The sequence below is a fragment of the Quercus lobata genome, chromosome 8 (assembly GCF_001633185.2).
Source record: "Quercus lobata isolate SW786 chromosome 8, ValleyOak3.0 Primary Assembly, whole genome shotgun sequence".
Lineage (NCBI taxonomy): Eukaryota > Viridiplantae > Streptophyta > Magnoliopsida > Fagales > Fagaceae > Quercus > Quercus lobata.
This window is the reverse complement of record NC_044911.1, coordinates 6,059,601-6,080,778: the sequence shown is the minus strand read 5'-3', so window position 1 is coordinate 6,080,778 and position 21,178 is coordinate 6,059,601. Positions and strand designations below refer to the sequence as shown.

Genomic DNA, 21,178 nt, shown 5'->3' with positions numbered 1-21,178 from the left:
TTAGTCCAAAGCTAATACTAAATATCACATAACTTTGTTTAAAGTTGATACAACATAGTTAATACAACATAGCTAATACAACATAAAGCTAATATTAGTCATAAGCTAATATTAGTCCTAAGCTAATATAAAGTACCACATAAGGTTTGTCACTTCTTTTGCTTCCAACAAATCAATTCTTGTAGGTACGCCAGCTGTAACTCTGGCTCCTTGAAAGTTAGAAACATCTCCCTATGTGACTTTTTTAGTAACGCTAAGGAAGCTTGAACCACAAACTTACTATCCACTCCAGGAAGTGCTCTCACAATCGTCATGACATTATCAACTGAACTTGGTGACTCTCGAGAAGTACCTTCAAACTTATTCTGACATACAGTTATTAATTGACTAATACGATTGTCCAACATTGCAGCTCCTCCTATCTTCTTCTTTTTCTTCTGTGAGGGTATTGATTCACTAGTTCACTTTTGTCCTGAACTACGTGATTGACTAGTATGTCCTTGCTACAAACTATCAATGTCTAAACTCATGTCACATTGATTATCCTTAAATTCGGAGCTACCATCCGAATCACTAGCACCCTCTTGTGGCATTGTTGGAGGGAGTGTATTTGAAGAAGGGGTCCATGCAGCTATTCCAGTTGCTGCAACATCCCTAAACATTATATCAAATTGTTCTAGATTCTGTAGACCTTTCTCTCGAAATTTTTTAGCTTTGGGTAATTCCTACAAAATGTAAAAGTGCTTTCACTCATATAACAATAATATAAAAAAACTATTTCCAACTAACTACATATTAATAAAATACTCAACTCACCTTCAACTTTCGGTCCCACCAATCATCAGTAGCATGAATCGTTCCCTTCGCTGCATCCCAACCTAAACCTGTGTCAAGATTCCTCAATTGTTTCCACAATCTCCAATCACCTTTTAACACATCCCACCTACTTTTTAATTGCTCCCTATCATAATTTTGACCGATCTCATCACAAAATTTGGTCACTATAGTGGTCCAACCTAAGGTACTAAAGGCAGCGCCTTTATTTCTATTCTCAAGTTGAATCTGTTCCACACAAAGATTACAAAAAGTAGTGGTCCAGCTTGAATTATTATCCCATAATGCTCTAACCTTTTTTGCGTCGGGGTTGGAAGTTGTGTTTTTACCCATCTATAAAGTTAACCAGTGAGGTTGAAGCATATTAGCAAAACCATAAATTTTTTAATAAGATCAAAACAAACAGGTACAAGGACTAGCAGGTCCAAACAGAATTACAAAGCAGAGTTAGGCTCTTTCTAAGGAGAGTTAGTCATGCATATATACATATTACAGAGGTCATGAACATCAAATATATCACAATCAGGGTAATAGAAGGTATGAGAAAGCATATACATGTATGATAGAGAGGGACAGAACTAAAGCAAAGGGACAGCACACATCTAATCACTTGCCTAGAATTTTTAGCATGTTATGTTATGTACCTTCACAGCCACAATCCCATTACATATGATAAAGTTGGCTATCGCTTTGTATATTTCAATCACAACAATATACAACACCATCTAAAAATTACACTACCCCTTTAACTGTGTACTACATTCATATACTGCAAAAGCAGGCATGACTGAGACAACAACAGAGTAGCAGATATGTCATTAGAGGATCTGATTTAAGCATGGTTCAGAGACCACCCTAATCTAGTTAGTGTGTAAAAGACCTCCTGTCCAAATTATGTTATGATTATTAAGTTTCTCTTGACCAGCATATGTATGCCATTGACAATTCTCCTAAATGTAAATGTATCAGCAAATGGAAAGATGGGGGCACATAAACAACATAATGAACTTTTCCATTTTGAAAACTTAATTGCTAATTAATACCTCAGACAAGTATAACCCCTTAGCCAAATGTTCATGATTACCAACTAAAGATGGCAATTCAAAATAACAGATCATAAAATGAGCAGCAACATTCTCATCAGGATCAGATAAAATCCTCTGAGTCATCAACATTCTCATCAGGTCCAACATATTTGACTTCTTGGAGGATTTTAGGTTGTGTCTATGTCATCAAAATAGCACACTCGGTAAAAAAAAAAAAAAAAAAAAAAATTCAGATCAGTGTTAAACACTTCATTATATATTTTTACTAACTAAACACTTCATTATATATTTCAATCAGCAAAAACAAATAACAAAACAAGTAAAGGAACAATACCCATTCATAGCAAGATCCTAAATTTTTTTTCCCACACTCGGGAAAAAAAAAAAAAAATTCAGATCAGTGTTGGTACCTGGTTTTTGGTAGCAGATCAGTGTTTTTGGTACCTGAGAAATCAAAACCCACACACCAAAAGTGAGAAATCAACCAAAGAATAGAGAAATCAAACCCAGATCCATGAGAAATCAACCAAAGAACAGAGAAATCAAAACCAAAAAAACCCATATCAGACCCATGAGAATCAACCCAGGTTCGATCCAAATCAAAACAACCCATACCCATGAGAAATCAACCCAAAGAACACACAGAAAAATCATTACCCATAAAACAAACCACAATCCAAAACTACAGAAAGACTTACAGAGAGGAAGAACCAGAAAGAAAGAAAGAAAGAAAGAAAGAAGAAGAAGAGGAAGACGAAGCGGAAGAAGAAAAGGAAGACAAAGAAAAAAGACAGAGAGTAGAGAGACTTATGAAGGCAGAGCAAGGCAGAGAGAAGAGATGGAGGCGTCAAATGCGAAGGGAGAGCAGAGATGAAAGATGAGGGGCATCAAACTGCTGGGTATTTCGGTCTTTTTGGTTATTGCAACGGTAATATAACAAAACGCGCATAGCGCGTTTTGATTTATGGACCGCTGAGGGTCCATTTTCCTTCCGCGTTTTGTCCTCAGTTTTTTATAAAAGTTCAAAACGCAACTTTTATAAAAAAGTTGCGTTTTGAGCTTACCAAACGCAAAACTGGGTTGAGCTTTTTTGAAAACGCCCTTTTTGGGCTCAAAAAGTGGAACCAAACGGGCTCTTAGGTACAATAATTAGGTGCTGTTCTTTAGGTTCTCCTTTTAAGATTCTGCCATGTGTATTTTTTCTCATAAAATGGAAGTGTATTTTTTAGTTAAGTAGCCACATGACTGAATGTTAAGAAGGGAATCAAAGGAACATCACTTAAGGTACTGTACCTAAGTTTTTTCCTTAAATAAGATGTTAGATTCAGAATAAAATAATTTAATTGCAATTGACCATGTTTTGATTGTTTTTGACAAAATAGGCAGAAGTATACGAAGTTGCAAACCAAAGTACAATTCTACTTTGATAATAAGGCTCTTAACATTTTCTCTAGTTTAATATAGTGCAATAAAAATAACGAGTTATTAGTTACATTAGGATAAGGTTTTTGTTAAGGACATATTTTATGTAATTGGCTAGTCCTTTGACAAAACGCACTTTACTTGTAATTGGGTAGATCTAGGATGTGTTTAATACTTCAAGAAACTTGTTGTTCAAGTCAGGTATTAAAGCCATGAAGATTGGACCAAGAAACAAGTGAAGAAGGGTTGTTCATTAAAGTTGGATAGATTCTCGATAGATCTCGACAGATAATATCTATCAAGGTTTAATGAGTCTCGACAACTCTCAATAGATACTATCTATCGAGGTCTCGACAGCTGCTTGACAGATGTATCTATCGAGAATTACGAAATTTAAATTTTCAGATCTGATTTTCGGCCCATGCTGACATGCATGTGTAGGGTATCTTTTCTCACAATCCTAGACATATATAAGGCTTATTTTAGAGGTCGTCACAATGGGTATGCACATAAAAAACATATGAAAAAGTGATCGAGTGCATTATTCTCTCTGTAAGAAGTTACTGCATCTTTTGCACCTTAGGGTTTTGAAACCAGGTACTTCTTGATCTTCATTGTTGATGAAGTGAAGAACTTTGCCGCCAATATCTTCTTCAAGTTGGTGAGTTAGTCACGTATTGAGAGCCGTGCATCTTTGGTTAGTCACGTATTGGGATTTGTGCAAAAGGGTGACGTTCATATATTGAAGAATTTAGAGGTTCTGAAACGGTGGAAGGTTTCTGCTGTAAGTTTATCTAAGGGGATTGTAGAGTCTATGGACAAAGGTTTTGTACTAAATCTGAAACTTCTCTTTACTATAGTGGATTGATTTTCGGGAAGGTTTCCCCCTAAGTTTTTTACTGTGAAACTAGTTTGTTTCATTGATTTTCTTGGGTCATCATATCTTGTCTTATTTACTTTTCCACTGCAGTTCTTTGTGACATGATATTGATGTTAGTTTGTTTTAACAATGTTTATTCATAATAAATCTAATTAACAACTTGGGTTTAAAACTTGTTAATTCTATCAACTAGGATCTAAATTTCCTAATAGTTTTTATCAATAAAAAGCGATAGTGATTATTTAATTTTTTTAGCTTAATAATCTACTATGAAGGGGATGAGCTTATATGGCCAAGGACTTCCTGGCATCTTTAAATGGGAATTCAAACTTTTTAATTACTTTTCATTGATACAAAAACTTTGTTAGGAAACACCTAATATGTCCCCTCGTCTTCGTCAAAAGCAGTTTGATTTTAATGCCAATCGGAGTACAAGAAGCTACACTCACCCAGAAGGCTTCGCAAGATATGGAATAGAAATACTACCTACTACAATGGGCTGAATTACAGAAAATCTTCGATATTAGATTAATTCATACATAAAAATGAAACAAAGGACCCAGTTTGAGACCGATTCATTTGCTTCAACAGAATGTTATATATCAATCAAATATGGCAAAACTACACCAATGAGCTAGATAATAAAAATGTGGGAGGATAGAATACCAAGGAAGGATTGAAAGAATATTACTGATTAAAAATTGATAGGGTAGAGAAGAAAAAAGTTGAAGGATGAAAAAATGATGTAAATTTCGTTTTATTTGGTTAAAGGTTAAAAAGAAGAATGAGAAAATGAAATTTTAATTTGTATAGACTTTTTGTTATGCTCATGGGATAAGAAAAAGTAATAGTTTCCCATTATTTTTGGATTGTGCTGAAGGTTTTAATTTTATTACAATAATGCAATAGCTTATTGGTATTTACTATTTAATTATTATTATTAAGAGGAAGTTGCAACCTTGAAGCTCTCTCTCTCTCTCTCTCTCTCTCTCTCTCTCTCTCTAGAAATGAAACTATATGAAAACTGCATCATCAAAATGAGTCATGTGCAATAAGCCTTGAAAAAATAACAAGAGGCTTAGGCTGGGCTCCATTGAGTACGCTATAAAGCACACGGCCAAGGTTTAAACATTTGGTCCTCTCCACTGGGCTAGGCAGGTCTTCACACAATTGAGCCTGAATATAGGTTGACACCAGCTCTTAGAGCATTCACATCAGTTCTTCTAAATTTTTCATCTATTTTACACAAAAAAACCTACTTTTTCTATTTTACACTACCACCTATATAAAACACCCACATCAGTTATTCTATTTTACAAGATATTTTAATAAAATAATCACCTTTCTCATTTTTTTATTATTTCGCTCAACTGCCTATCCCTATACGCGCTCTCACTCTCTCTCTTTATTCATTTTTCCAAAACAGAAAGACCTCTCTCTCTATTCAGCCAGAAAAATAGAAAGACCTCTCTCTCTCTCTCTCTTTCTTTTCTCCCTTCTCTCTCCCAAAAACGACGGACCCAGATTAGTTCCTCATCGGTCCTTTTTCACCGGCTACCCAGATCCTTTCCTCACTGGCCGATCCTTTCTTCACCGGCCGATCCTTTCTTCACTGGCTACCCAGATCCTTTCTTTCTAAAAACTACTAACCTAGATCACTTCTTCACCGGGTCCTTTCTTCACCGGCCGATCTAGATCCTTTCTTCATCGGCCGATCTACGAACCAAGCTCCGGCGACGCAGATCCTTTCTTCACCGGCCGATCCACGAACCAAGCTCGGCGACCCAAATCCTTTCTTCACTGGCCGATCCACGAACCAAGCTCCGGTGACCCACATCGTTTCTTCACCGGCGACCCATATCTCTCTGTTGGTTTGTCTGTGTGGGTTTGTTTGTGTGTGGGTGTGTTTCTGTGTTGATTTATTTGTGTGGATGTATTTGTGTGCATCTGAGGAAAACAAGATGAGGAGCTGAGGTTGTTGTGCACAGAGAAGAGAGAGAAAAATTGGTGCGAACGGAAATTAGTAAAATAATGTATACACGAGCTACAGTGCCCATGTAAATTTACACGGGTACTGTAGCTCGTGAAAAATTATACATGAGTTTACAAAGACTGATGCAGTGTGTTTTTTGCTCCAAAATATGTAAAAATGATCAAAATGTGTATTTTACACATTTATACACAATTATCCAAGAGCTGATGTGAATGCTCTTAACCCAGGCAGACTAGCAAAATGAAAATGAACAGGTCTATTTGTGAGCAAAGGCTTATTTATATCACAGATGTGCGGATGTGACCGGAGCCCACAGTGCTCATCAAAAGACAAATTTGAATATGAGCTTGACTACAATTGGCCTTTTGTGGACTGCAATTGATTTCATTTCAAAGGGGCTCATCCACGGGCCCTATGGAGGAAAAGGAAACATATTAAATTGTCATTGTAAACTTATTAAAAGCATCAAATTCATTTTTTGTAAAATAGTATGTAGTATACAGTAATGATTATAAAATAATGATTTGTATATGTAATACAAGGAGTTTCATAGAGAACATTGTAAGTAAATAGTTTCGTCTATATATATATATATATATAAACCCACACACACATACTTGACAACAGTTTTTTATTCTCCAAAAAAAAAAAAAAATCAATTTTAATTTTCTCTCTCAAATTTATCAGTAATTAACCAATTGTTTCTCAAAAAAAAAATAATAAAAATAAAAATAATACAAAACAAAACAAAATTAACACCAATTAGAAGAATACCTAAAAGTTTTCATAAAATACCAAAGTCGAGCATTGTTAGTTATTAATTTTTCACTAATTAAGGGTTTCAATTCTCACACATGAAAATTAAGGATTTTGATTATTATACATTCACTACTTATTTGCATTAAAATATGGATATTTTTGCATTAAAATGTGGATATTTCTGTATTAATTATGAATATGTGTGTCAAATAGTAGATATAAATAAGTGTAAATTAATATATTACCACTAGAATATTGACAGGTTTTGTCTTTTTCTCATTGCTTGTTGCTTTGGCATTAGAACTTGTAGCCAAGGTTGTCAAAATCGGGATCCAACGTAGGATCGTGGGGATCGTGAATCATAGGGATCGTGAATCATAGGATTGGATCGTAGATTATAAGATCCTACATTATTTGAGAAAAAAAAAATACACATTGGTATGTTAAATAATCACATAAATTATACATTCATTGATATAATTACCATAAATTACTATATCCATTTGTAAGCATCATTAAAGAGGCTAAAAACCTCAAAACGTGACACTCTATTGGGATATTTTTTATTTGGTTCAACTGACACTCTTTCTACATTAGAGTGGAAAAACTTGGTCTATTGAGATTTTATTTTTCATTTGGGTCCAACTGAGCTTTCTATCAAGTTAAAGAAGATTACAAGAAACCAAGGTTGTTTGGGATCGTCAGAATCATATGATTCTACCGATCCTGAACGATCGCAAAGATCCTTAAAAGATTCAGATCGTTTTGGGCATGTGGGATCGTAAAATTGTAGGATCGTAGGATCTAGATCGGGATTTTGACAATCATGCTTGTAGCTGACTGGGCTACAGCGGCAACCCCACCTGGGACTATGTTGATTTACCCTATTGCTCTAACTTCACTGCCTGAATAGCAGCAACATCACTCCAGTCCATGGGCTTCTACCTCGGCTGTCTTGTCAGTGGCTTTGAGTGCTTCACCAATAGAGATTGCACCACCACACCCACCACCATATTGTTCAAACATGGTTGGTGGTGCCAAGGGAGCTCGTTGACTGTATTGATCAACAACCCAGACTCATCAAAATATCACGCATTTCAATCAATTAGGTACCAAAAATTTAAAACAAAAAAAAAAGTAGTTGTGCAAAAGAAGCAACAGAATTACATTGTTATGCACAAAATAAGAAATGGAGAGCCTAGTGCACAAAATAAGAAATGGAGAGCAAAGGCATACCCTTTTCAATGTGTGTGGCACGGTTCAAAAATCAATCATAACCACATCTCATTAATTAAGAGTAGTTGGAGGAACGTGCAAACGAAAATAAAATTAGTTTATTTTCTACCATACTCACGAAAACAAATTCTACAAACAAGGTGACACCCCACCTAAAAATAAAAAATGTTGTTTAGCTTCTATTGGTATTCCTTGCATGTAATAACATTGATTTTAAAAATAATAATAATAATAATTTGATGGTTAGCATAGGAACACGGGTTGGAAGCAGTGTTGTTGATACCGTACCGTACCGGCCGGTACGGCCGGAATATACCGTACCGGCCGGTGATCCGGTACGGTTAACCCCTACGTTTCGTACCGGTAAAAATACCGGCCGTACCGGCCTCGTACCGGCCGTACCGGCCAATACCGGGCAATACCGGCCGGTACCGGGCGTACCGGCCGGTACAGAAATTTTTTTTTTTTTTTTTTTTAAAGTTTTGTAATTTTTGAATTTTTGTTAGGAAAGAATGGTAACTTATTTGCATTAACTTATTAGTATTATTTGTTTTTTTAGTATGAAATGGTAACTTTTAAGTTTTCTATTTTATTTTTTTTATTTTTTTTCCCTTTTAATTGATACTAAAGTTTAAAACCATGAATAATTAGTTTTGAATTGAGGAAATATTTTATGGTAAACTTTTATATTTATTATAATATATATATATATATATATATACACAAACACATACATACATACATATATATATATATATATTTATAAATATAAAAAATAGCGGTAAACCCGAAACGGTACACCGGTATTGACCGGTATCCGAAATATATCGTACCGGTAGCCAAACCGGTACGGCCTCCGGTACGGTATTGACATCCTTGGTTGGAAGCCATCAATTTGGCCAAATTCGAATTTTATTTCCGGTTCTTACTCGGGATCTCAAGCCGTTGTCCAAGACAAATTGGCTGCCAATATATTTCCATGCAAAAAAAAAAAAAAAAAAAAAAAAAAAAAAAAAAAAAAAAACCAATTTGATACCCACAAAGCCCAGAATTTCTCTATATGGATTAGACTTTCGTCCAAAGGGCTTTATATTTCTTTAAAAAGTGGGCTTAGGTCTTTTTCATTACATAGGATGGCTTAAAAGCCTAAAGTTATCACTTCATGGAATGGGCTTAAAAGCCCAAAATTGCCCACTACATGGAATGAGCTCAAAGCCCGAAAATCTATTCCTTAATGTAATGGACTTAAGAGCCAAGATTTTTTTCATTTCACGGATTCAACATGGAACGCATGAAAGCACTCATAATCAAAGGTCAAGGCCCTTATCAGCATAAAAATGGGTTGAGGGAAGCAAATATATCATTCAAGGGGACTAAATAGGCCATTGGGTTACGAGGCCTATACTCAAGTTACTTCTTATTTTTATTAGAGAGAGAGAGAGAGAGAGAGAGAGAGAAGTTGATTACTTTGATTACTAATTTACTATGATGCTTTTTCATAACATTCTCACATAAATATATGAAAGAACATCATAAATAATTTTTTAAGAATTGTATGAAAATGACTGAATTTAATAAATTTAAAATTTAAAGGATTCAATTAAACAAAAGTAAACTTAGAGAACTTAAATGAATTTTAGTCAAACTTAGAGTATGCAATTTACATATTAGCCAATTAAATATTAGACCACAAGCCAAACCAATTTAATACCTAAGAACATCTCAAAGGATATGGAATTGGAGAGGGAAGAGTATGAGGAAAACAAAGAGAAATGTATAGAGGATTGTAGGTATGCAATCTCTAACTCTCAAATGGATTTCTAGGGTTTTCTCTTTAAAACTCTCATTGTTCTTATTACAATTTCGTGGGTAATGTGTACTTATATAGTGTAGGTAAAGAAATAAGGAAATGCACACAAAAAATAAGTTGGCAGTGCATCTTGTGAGTCAGGTCGTGAGTTGGCCAAGTTGCAAGACACTCATGAGATGCCTTTGACACTAAGACCTTTGAACTTCCAGCATGTGCTCCTCACGTGACCTTTCGCAAGTTGCACCGCTCGTGAGCTAGTCACAAGACAAGTCATGAGATGTCCTGTATTCAAAGTTCTTCACCAAATTCTCACACCAAACCCATTACATTTAATCCCACAAAAATACAGGGAAATGATTGATGAACCACAATCAAATTTGACACAAAATTAAAGCCAACATAACATAATTGAAAATCACAACTTTACAGAACTAATCACAAGTGAGGTAAGTGTCACAGTATAAAGTGTAAGAGAGATTTATATTAAAAGGGTAATTTCTTCTTCCATTTTTTTTTTTTTTTTTACATATAAAATTGCCATTTGGCATATGTATCAGCATCATTGCTGTAAGGTTGAATTTTTATCAACTATCTTGTTGGCTTTATTCCGTGCCAAATTTGCTTGTATTTTAGCAATTAGTAATCCTGTATTTAGGTGAGAATCATGTAAGGGTAGTGTGTGAGAGAGTGTAAAGAAATGCTCAAGATTGTGCAAAGAAGCAGGAACTCGCGACTAGATCTCGCGGGTGGCTCGCGGCTTGCAAGGCGCTAGAAGTTGCACACATGCCAAGTATACCAGAAGTTGAAGCGTCATGCCAGCTGGAGCACTACAGGACAAAAAGTACAGACTGGCCGTTCAGTTACCTTGCGGCTTGAACTCGCGACTCAGTTAAGTCGCAAGGCCAAGCCGCCAGCCAACTCTTTTTTGAAAAACCTGACTCTTCGTATTCCTCTCTCACCCTAGTATATATACCATTTATACCCACGAAATATAGAGAGCTTCCAGAGAGAATTTTGAGAAAGAAACCCTAGAGAAAAATAAGATTGACTCATCAACAATCTTCACATAGAGACTCTTCAAATTCCTCTACTCTCTTCCTCTCCATTGTTACATCCTTGAGAGGTACATTACCAAAACCTTTTTTCACCATACCCATATTTGTGAGAAGGCTATTTGGTACTTTGGGAAGCAATTAAGAAGGGACCAATTTCATATTAGTTGATGCTATGGTTAGTAGCGGAATCCGATAAGCTAAAGAAGAAATAGGTTTGGCGTAACCTCGTTGGAGTAGGAGCTTGGAGGGCTTAGGTACACTGGTAAATTAGACTTAGAGGGTCTTCTATTGTTCATGTATCCCAACTATATTCTTTAATGGATTATTTACTGCTTGGAGGGCAGTGGAGAGGTTTTACGCCAAGGGCTTCGGTTTCCTCTTCGATAATACATCGTTGTATTGTCCTTGTGTTTGCATCTCTCTTCCCTTAATCTTTGCCATTTAATTTCTGCTGTGGATGTGATTTTATTTGGTTTAGATTTTTTATCAATTCTGTATTAAGTTTATGTTTATATTCCGCGCATTAATTGTTTGATATTAAGCTTGAATTGGTAATTTGTTAATTGGGGGTCTAAACGTTCATAGTGTTTTATACACTAATTGAAATTTCAATTGCATTACTTTTATCTTTCCATTTGGCAACTCAAATTTTCCATCTGCTAGTTAACGATGATGACCTTTTTGATACATGAATAAAATATTAAGGATTAAAATGAAGAATTTGAAATGATAGGGACTATTTTAAAACATGGGGCAATGGTTGAAGACTAAAAGTGAAATTAATTAATTTTTTAAAAAAATTAATGAAGTGCTTATGAGTAAGGCTTGAATCATCCTATGATCACATGAATAATCATTTATTTTAATTCATACGATGGAATCTTTACTACGCTATGAAATGTTTGATTGCTTGTGTGTTGCATGACATGAGGAATGTGTTGAGTGTACTTGTATGAGTGAAGTTCCAAATTAAATAATGATAAGAAAAATAAGTAATTAATACAATATAGTTGAGATTATTCTCATTGGGATTAGGCTTTTTGGGTTAAGTGATGTCTTTATATATTATATTAACTACTTAAGGAGACTTTCCAAGATGTTTATCTCTCCAACATAATGACTATTAATTTCAGATCATTGATTCTAGACTAAGCATTTTTCAATGTAATCTTACATTTTTAGAATTTAATTAAGAATCAAAACAGTATATTTTCAAATGAACCCCCTGACTTCCCAAAAAAATACACACACACACACACACACACACACACACACACACATATATATATATATATATAAGGACTCAATTTGTAACGACCCCAAAATAGTATTGGGTTCGCACGTAAAAAGGCCCAAACAATATAATTTGTAGAACGTGGGTTTGAAAGGCTAGGCCTTGGTCACCGGACAGTGGTTAGTCGTGGTGTTCATACAAAAGTAAGCCATGTTCGCTTGAGGAGTCATTCTCCTCGATACGGTCTGAGAGGCTCTGGTTCTTGGCATTTTTTCCCAGCCTTTTGCCCGGATTGCTTGCTTCCCCTTTTATATTAGCTTGTATCCCTTATCCAACGTCCACGTGTAGGTTCAACTTTCCAGGATTGATACTTGTCCCATCAGCCCATACCCAAAGTGGTTGGGGGTGGTTGTAAAAGCTGAAGAGTATGGTTCAGTCAGGTGCAGAGTATTCAATGGCAGTAATGACAACTTTCCCTTTGTCCTTGGTCACCATACTGTCCAGCGGTTCTTTCTCTATCAACATAGATATTTTAGGTTTTTCTAAAACTGTTCCTATACCATTCTTGCCCTTTCTTTTAGGAGGGCCTCGGGGATGCCAAGGACAGAATCATCATCTGCTATGTCTCAAGATTACTTGAACTTTTATTATACGTCCTCGGCTATATCCCTCCTCGGCTCGGGCCTTGGGCCCCAATGTAAAAATGGGCCAGGGTCACAAATTATTGGGCCTCACAATAACCCCTTAAAATCCTACTGCCCCACCTCTTGGTCGGGGAGGAGGATTTTACTGATGTCGGGCCTGTATCATGGCTTTACCAGCTTTGTCCCTTATTAATGTCGGTGTCTCTTCATCTGCCTAGAAAATGCGCCGGGTTACGAGACATTCTTTTATATTTACTCACGATGCACTCCTGCCGTTCCCGTGTATGAGGCGCGTCTTTAATAACTTTCCTTTACGAGGCCAATCAAATCTGACGGTTATAGATGACGTTGGGGAGTTGAATGGACATTATCTCGTTTGCAGCTCTTCTTGGAAATCTGTACGGATTAAATGCCACTGAACTTACCTTCCATATAAGAAGCAAGACAAGAGAGAACTTCCTTTGCATAGTGACCCTTTAACCTTTCTAAAGCCTTAAACCTCAAGCTTCGCTCAAAGTTTTCCTTATTAGCACAATCAAATCTTAGAGCGTCATATGCCTGAGGTAAAAGTGGGGGTGAAGGAACCACATCATCTCCAGAAGCACCGTGTCCCTCTGAAGCTTAAGATGGCTCGGTCAGGGCGGGGTAGGCAGAGACTCAAGATATTTCTCATCTTCCTTCAGCCAAAATCCGAAGCAGGTGTTAATCGCATCAAGCTTTTGGTGCAACTGAGTTGGGGTTGCTCACCATCAGTACCATCCGCTCTCCTTCGAGCATAGCTAATATGGTACCAGCGTGTTAGGAGTCAGGGCTGACGCAAGGACTAAGTATCCCTGCTTCTTCCTCTCTTCCTTCACTGGTGCCTCCTTTTGCCTCCCCTTCTTCTTCTTTCCCATCACCAGATCCATCCTGGTGCTTTTACTTCTTCCTCTTCTTCTCCTCATCCATCAAAGGGGGTCACCCTCTCACACACGGTCGCTATTGGAGCAGAGTTTTAGAAAGATTTGTCGTTTCATTGTATTATTATTATTATTTTTTTTTTTTTGCTTTTGTAATTAGCTTCCTGTATAGGCTTGTTTAAGCATCTCATTGTACGCTGTACTACTTCTTTATATTAATAAAAGTTGACATTATTTTATTCTATGTATTCTTTCTTTTCTGCAATAGTTATGCTGTGAATGGATGTGCTATTATATGATTTTTTTTTTTATCATTCTGAACAATACTTAGGGCCAAAACCCATGTTAAGAAAATGATATCTTTATGAGCTTATTGAAACTATTCGGCACAATAATGCCGACCTGAAAAGACGATACTTAGGGCCGAGGCCCTTGCTAAGAAAAAGATGTTATTCCGAACTTACTGAAATTATCTGACATAATAATGCCGACTTGAAAAAAAAAAAAAAAAAGGTTACATACCCAAGATTAGCCAAGATGACAGCTGAATGCTCGGCACTATGTAGAAGGTAACCATCTGAGGAGGGGTAACCCAAAATGAGCTGCCCATGCGGGTCGCTAAGTACTTGGGTGCTTTGCCACCTTCTTAATATCCTTCCTAGCTTTAGCCATTTTTGGCATCCGGTCCGAGGATTGAAGTACGATCGTACTGAACTTCAACGCTCATCTGCATCAGTTCCCTTAAAACTGAGGATCCGAGGACAGGTCGGGATCTTCATTCCGTCTAGGACTTAATCCGATTTTTAGTATATAATCATCCTGTTGGTCTGAGCAATCTAGAATTCTCCTTAAGTGGTTGATTTCTTCGTAGGTTTGAGTCCGAGGACCATGTAATACCTTGGTTTTGTCCAAAACTTAGTTTTTAAGTAGTTGGTTTCCCCATAGGTTTGAGTTTGAGGACCATGCAATACCTTGGTTCTGTCCAAAGACCATGCAATACCTTGGTTCTGTCCAAAACTTAGTTTTTTTAAGTTTGGGGAGATTAGCCCCTCGGCCAAGGTATGGGACATTGGTTTGGGGGATTAGCCCCTCGGCCAAGCCCCTAGAACCATCCGCGCTACTGGTGCTTCGAAGTGTAGCCCTTAATGGAACTTTATGTTAGGGCACCACAACGGGCTGTTGGAAATGATGGGGGGGACTTTCTCGACCCACTGCCTATGCCAACACACAAGCCTTTCCCACAGACAGCGCCAATTGTAAAGACTCAATTTGTAACGACCCCAAAATAGTATTGGGTTCGCACGTAAAAAGGCCCAAACAATATAATTTGTAGAGCGTGGGTTTGAAAGGCTAGGCCTTGGTCACCGGACGGTGGTTAGTCGTGGTGTTCATACAAAAGTAAGCCATGTTCGCTCGAGGAGTCATTCTCCTTGATACGGTCTGGGAGGCTCTAGTTCTTGGCCTTTTTTCCCAGCCCTTTGCCCGGATTGCTTGTTTCCCCTTTTATATTAGCTTGTATCCCTTATCCAATGTCCACGTGTAGGTTCGACTTTCCAGGGCTGATACTTGTCCCATCAGCACATACCCAAAGTAGTTGGGGGTGGTTGTAAAAGCTGAAGAGCATGGTTCTGTCAGGTGCAGAGTATTCAATGGCAGTAATGACAACTTTCCCTTTGTCCTTGGTCGCCATACTATCCAGCGGTCCTTTCTTTATCAACATAGATATTTTAGGTTTTTCTAAAACTGTTCCTATACCGTTCTTACCCCTTCTTTCAGGAGGGCCTCGGGGATGCCGAGGACAGAATCATCCTCGGCTATGTCTCAAGATTACTTGAACTTTTATTATACGTCCTCGGCTATATCCCTCCTCGGCTCGGGCCTTGGGCCCCAATGTAAAAATGGGCCAGGGTCACAAATTATTGGGCCCCACATATATATATATATATATATATATATATAAGATGGGTAAGAGTTTTTTATTTTATTTTTACTGAAGGTGTTTTATTCAGTGAAAAAAAGTTAAATTTTAGGGAAAATATAAGGATCAACGTGAAAGGGGAAAAATGAATAGAAAAAGGGCTAATTTTTTTTTTGGGGGGGGGGGGGGGTGATGAACGTGAATTAATTGTTAGAGAGAGAAAAAAAAAAAGAAAAAAGAAGAAGAAGAAGAAGAAGAGCGTGAAAAGAAAAAAACTTAAATTTTAGGACTTCTCTTTTTAACTTTATTGATCACCTTATTCTTAAAACATTTGCAAGTAAAGCAATTGGATACTGGATGAAGGTAATTTTGACTTAAAAATTGTATAGTTTAAGAAGGAGAATCCTCTTATAAATATTATAGATAACTTTGTTTCCAGTTATCCATAATTTTTATTTTGTCAAAGCCCCAACTATCAAATTCTTAAAAAAAAAAAAATCAATTAAAACATTTATAAAAAATAATCAATCAAAACAGTCTATTATTCAAGCTTTAGAGACATGTAGGAGCCATATGTTGTGAAAGTGTTCCTTTGAGACATAATTTTCCATTAAGGAAGAGATCAAGGAAGAAAGAAAAAACATATTAAAAATAGGGGTTGGATTCTCAACTTGAAGAGAGGGTATATGTAATAACCATCTTACATAGGGGTAGGTTTCGCATTTGTAGGGTCCAGCCCTATGTGAGAGGGTGATTACACATCCTGTATACTATCCTTTATCTAGTTTTGAGGCTTGCAAAAAAGAAACTAAGGCAACTAAGGATGCTTTTTTTCCCCCTTTTTTTCTTTTTTACACCCCAAGGGGCATTTGGTTTGAGCCCACTAGTCCTTTCACACGTGACTTAGGCAGGAGGGAAGTTTAAGTAGCAGTAGCTCCATCATCCTCAGATGGTCCTATGCCATCTAAGTGCAGGTTTAAGTTGGTAAGGAGCAGTGATCACACGTTTGAGGCTTTCTTTTTCTTTTATATGTATGTGTGTGTGTATATATATATATATATATATATATATATGAGACCACTTTTTTATGAAAAAAAGAAAAAAGAAAAATAAAAAAAGAGGAGGTTTAGGGTTGGATAAAGAGAAAAGAAAATAAAAAAAGTGAAAGGTTGTGCCAAAAAAAGAAGTTAAAAGGTCACTTTATGAGCTCTTGTTGTGTGCATGTGTGTGTGTGTGAATTTCGTAAGGGTTCCAACTGAGTAGTTAATGTTAATAACCAATTGTTCTAAAGCATAAGTTGTTAGGAAATAGTGAATTTGTTTAATTAACCATAATTTCAAAAATTCTTCTCATACATGAGCATAGACTTCCCCTTAATAAGTAAGGTTAAACACATGAGAATTTTAACATTTCACAACACACATCTATGCATTTGGCAATGTCCTTGTAGAATTCATCATGCTGAAGGGCTAATTAGCAACTTTCCAACTTCCTGTGCATTAGAGATGATGACACTATTGCAGAATTTCATTTTCATCTTTGAAAATTCAGAACTACGAATTTTTTTTTTTTTTGATAAAATCTGATAAACAAGTTGACATGATTAACCTATTTAATAAATAGGTTGTGTTACAGTTGAGGAATCTTGACCCGTTTAATAAACATGTCGGGTTAGTATTGACCTATATAATTGGATACTCATGAGTCGACATGACACGAACTTGACACACAAACACAAATTACCACCCCTACGTAAAATGTCTACAAAATAGAACACTCTCCTAATAATCCATATCTTCAAACAAACTTATCCAAAAAAAAAAACTCTTCTCAATTGACTTTGATATTTTGCTTAAGACCACGTGCATTAGACCCAAAAAAAAAGTCTCGTTGCACACACAAAGCATATGTAATGAGGCTAGTTCTCTATATTATTTTTTAGTTTCTTCAAAACTTTACTGCTTCAAAATTCTCCTCAAAAAAAAAAAAAAAAATGTGCTTCAAAATTCAAATGGCCATCTAAGTACAACCAAAGGGCCCCCAAAATTCTCACCCAAAAAAGAAAAAGAAAATAAGTCCAACTTGTGGGCCTGATCAAAAGGGCCATTAAAATTACCTATAACATAAATTTATATTGGGCCAATGGGGATATATTCGTACTTTTGAAAATATGTATCATCTGCCCAAAACAGCATTACTTGTATTTATTGTGCACTATATATATGATGACACTATTGCAGAATTTCATTTTCATCTTTGAAAAGTTCAAATCTAAGAATTTTTTTTCCTATGGCTGAGGCACTACTGCATAATTTCATTTTCATCATTGACACTATTGCGTTCACGCAATATCTTTTAAAATCTGACACCCCCGGTCCCCCACCCCCAACACATCAATGTTTGAAGCTAATATCAAAATAACTAAAACAGTGTGGAATGTCTCTCTCCCCACATTTCTCTAGAAATCCATTATTGAATCTCTCCCCAACACATAAAGTTTACTTTTTAAAAAAAAAAAAAAAAAATTTAATTTCTGTTTTCAGAATTAAGAGTACTCCTTCAAATTTTTTATTAAATCCCCCCATCAATGTGATTGGATCCACAAAATGAATTTAATTTTAATTTACTCCCATATCAAATAAGCACAAAATGCACCGTATATAACTATACTTGATAAATCTAGTTTGGGCATCAGCAGAGCTTTCATTGCCCATCAGTTTCCAAAAAAGCCTCTTGGATCCCAGTTTCAAGAGCAAAGGAAATAGCTCGAATAGCACAAAATGCAGTTGCTTCAGCCATACCTAATAAGAAACCTCCTCTAGATCGAGCGCATAGCAGCTGATGACATTTCCTCTGTCATCAAGTATATACATACCCAGCCTTACGCATTCCAAAAATCCTGCGTTATGACAGCAGCAGCCCAATTAACTTTATACCCCCACAAGGAAAAGATTTACATCTCACTTCCAACCTTGCCATAGAAGCTTGTTGTCTAAAATTTTACCAACAAATTCATGCTATTAATTTCCAGCAACAACACAAGCATCAAGCAACTGGCTACCATGAATGAGAGTGTTTCATTGATGCCAAAAGCACCCGGCCGTAACAACAAAGGCTTCTAGACTTGCACCCACCAGTTTCTGCAGAATTAATAATATGAAGCAAAAAAGTGGGTAAATCAGCTTGATATGTAGCCCATTTTTGGAAGCTGAGTGTCCTAGCAATTACAAACAACATTATCAGTGATAATGGGTCTTGTGATAATGTAGGATTTCAAGAGCGATTAAAGCATTATTCGTGATGAGTGTACCTGGAAGTAAAAAAGAGTTCAACCTGTTGGATCATAATTCATAAGACTTCGGTTATCTATTACCTGATCAAAGCGGAACCGTGACTGGGCAGGCCCATAACATTAGATTTGGGCCCATTAGGTTGTTGAATCTTTAATTAAGCAGTCGTGGAGTGGGCTTGATCCGTATATGATTCAGTCACACCCAGCCCATTAGTTATGGTCTACAAATGAGGGATATAAGATTTGGTCCCCAAATGCTTCAAACAGGTCCCTTGTTTTTACATGAGTTGACAAATGATGTCGAAATTTTTTTTTTTTAAGTCACTGAGCTACAAAATCTTTCTCCATGACTAAGAAAAAATCTTTCTGATAGTTTTCATTTGTTTTTTAAAGCAATATTTTTCATTTTAGGGATACGATATTTTGTTCAAAATAAGAATTTGAAAGCAATACTAATGGTAACGTAACATCTTCTACTTTCAAGTTTCAACTAAGGTTTAAAAAAGACAGTGCAAAATGATCCAATTGAAGAATGATTACGTAGTGCAACCTCTGCGGTTGTTCCATCAATGAAATTCCTTATGAAGGAAGCATCAGTTGAAAAAGTTTACTGATATATGCAAGAATGCTTGGTGCCAAAAATGGGTTCTATCCCATAAAACTTCTCGAAGGCATGAAATGGTTTAGGTGGATTAGGATTTTTTTTTTTTTTAATTAAAATTATATTATCACTATTTTTCTAGCTTTAGTACCAAACGTTTTTAGATGTTTATACATTTGGGGAATTGCTGATATATAGGAATATTTTTTTTTTTTACAATGCCCTAATCCTATTATTATGAAAATTAACTATGACGCTCAACTAGGAAGTGCAAACTAATGAGATATAATTCTCTTGGTGCCTAATATATATGCACTCAAATGACAATTCTCGTGCATATTCTGGTATACATTAAAACATTATAAAATTGTTATTTGTATAGACCACAACGACAACCGATAGTAAAATCATGTGGGATTTGTGGATGTTTCTTGGGAACCTTTTTCAATTTTTGACTAAGCCTTTACAACATTAATACTTCTACAGCCATAAATTGAAAAAACTTCAAATTTATTATTATTATTTGAAGAAAAACTATAATTCAAAGGTATAGCTATCCCAATTACCAAAATCAAAAAAGAAAACTATTAATAAAAGGTAAAATTGTAGTATAAATTCTTTGCAAAAATTTATACAAAAACTTTAGTTGTTGTAAGTCATTAATGTTGTAAAATATGAATCACAGATATCAATTAATTGTAAAAACTGAAGTTCTATTATTAATTTGTTATAGGAAATGGTCTTGATACCATTATCATACAAGATTGATGACAAAATATGGTTTTTAGAAAAATATCCAAACTAGTTTGTTTGTTTCGATGGAAAACATTGTGTAAAAATAGTTTTCTATGTGTTTTTAGTCTTTGATAACATTAGAAAAAAATGAGTCAAAAGAAAACTATTTTTAATCAACATAAAAAATATGGCTTATTTTTAGACATTTTTTTCCACTAATTTTTTTTTTGGAAAACAACTCTATTTCACAATAAACTAAATAAGGGAAATTAAAAGATTGTTTTTCAACTCATTTAAAGTTACTACCAAATATAGGAAAATGAGATAGTTTTATAGAAAACATTTTTTGGAAAATGACTCATTTCCTAGAAAAATTATCGCTGAAACAAACAAAGCGTAAATAATATTGTAGGAATGAAGAAAACCAAAAGGAAAAATAGATACAAACACACAAAAGGATACACCAAGATTTACGTGGTTCGGCCTTTGGCCTACATCCACAAGCTGCAACAAGAAAAAATTTCACTAATAAATATAGAGAATACAAAATGGTGTGGAAGCATTCTTACAAAACCCAATCCCAATACACCCAAAATTATTCTCTCATACAAGTAGAAGTTCTCTCTCTCTCAATACAAAGAATATGGCTAAATACAAAGTTCGAGACTGCACCTAAAACAAGGAGAAGTTTTCACGTCTCTAAAATTGCTGCACAGCCTCCTTCACACAGCCCTCTTCAAAGAGATCTTCCATTCCTTTACAATTTCTGCTACACCCAAATTGTTAGACTAGCCACACAAACCATATATATTTAAACAAG

At 35.7% G+C, this 21,178-nt stretch overlaps 1 protein-coding gene across 1 annotated transcript; it reads right to left on the bottom strand.

Annotated features, from left to right (window-relative positions):
* Nucleotides 1–503: 503 nt before the first annotated feature.
* Nucleotides 504–2,027, bottom strand: LOC115956206 (L10-interacting MYB domain-containing protein-like). The gene is made up of 3 exons (XM_031074649.1): nt 1,878–2,027; nt 817–1,167; nt 504–725 (listed from the first exon to the last, which is right to left on the bottom strand). Exons 1-3 carry the CDS (start codon nt 2,025–2,027, stop codon nt 504–506), a joined length of 723 nt encoding a protein of 240 aa, XP_030930509.1.
* Nucleotides 2,028–21,178: the final 19,151 nt, after the last annotated feature.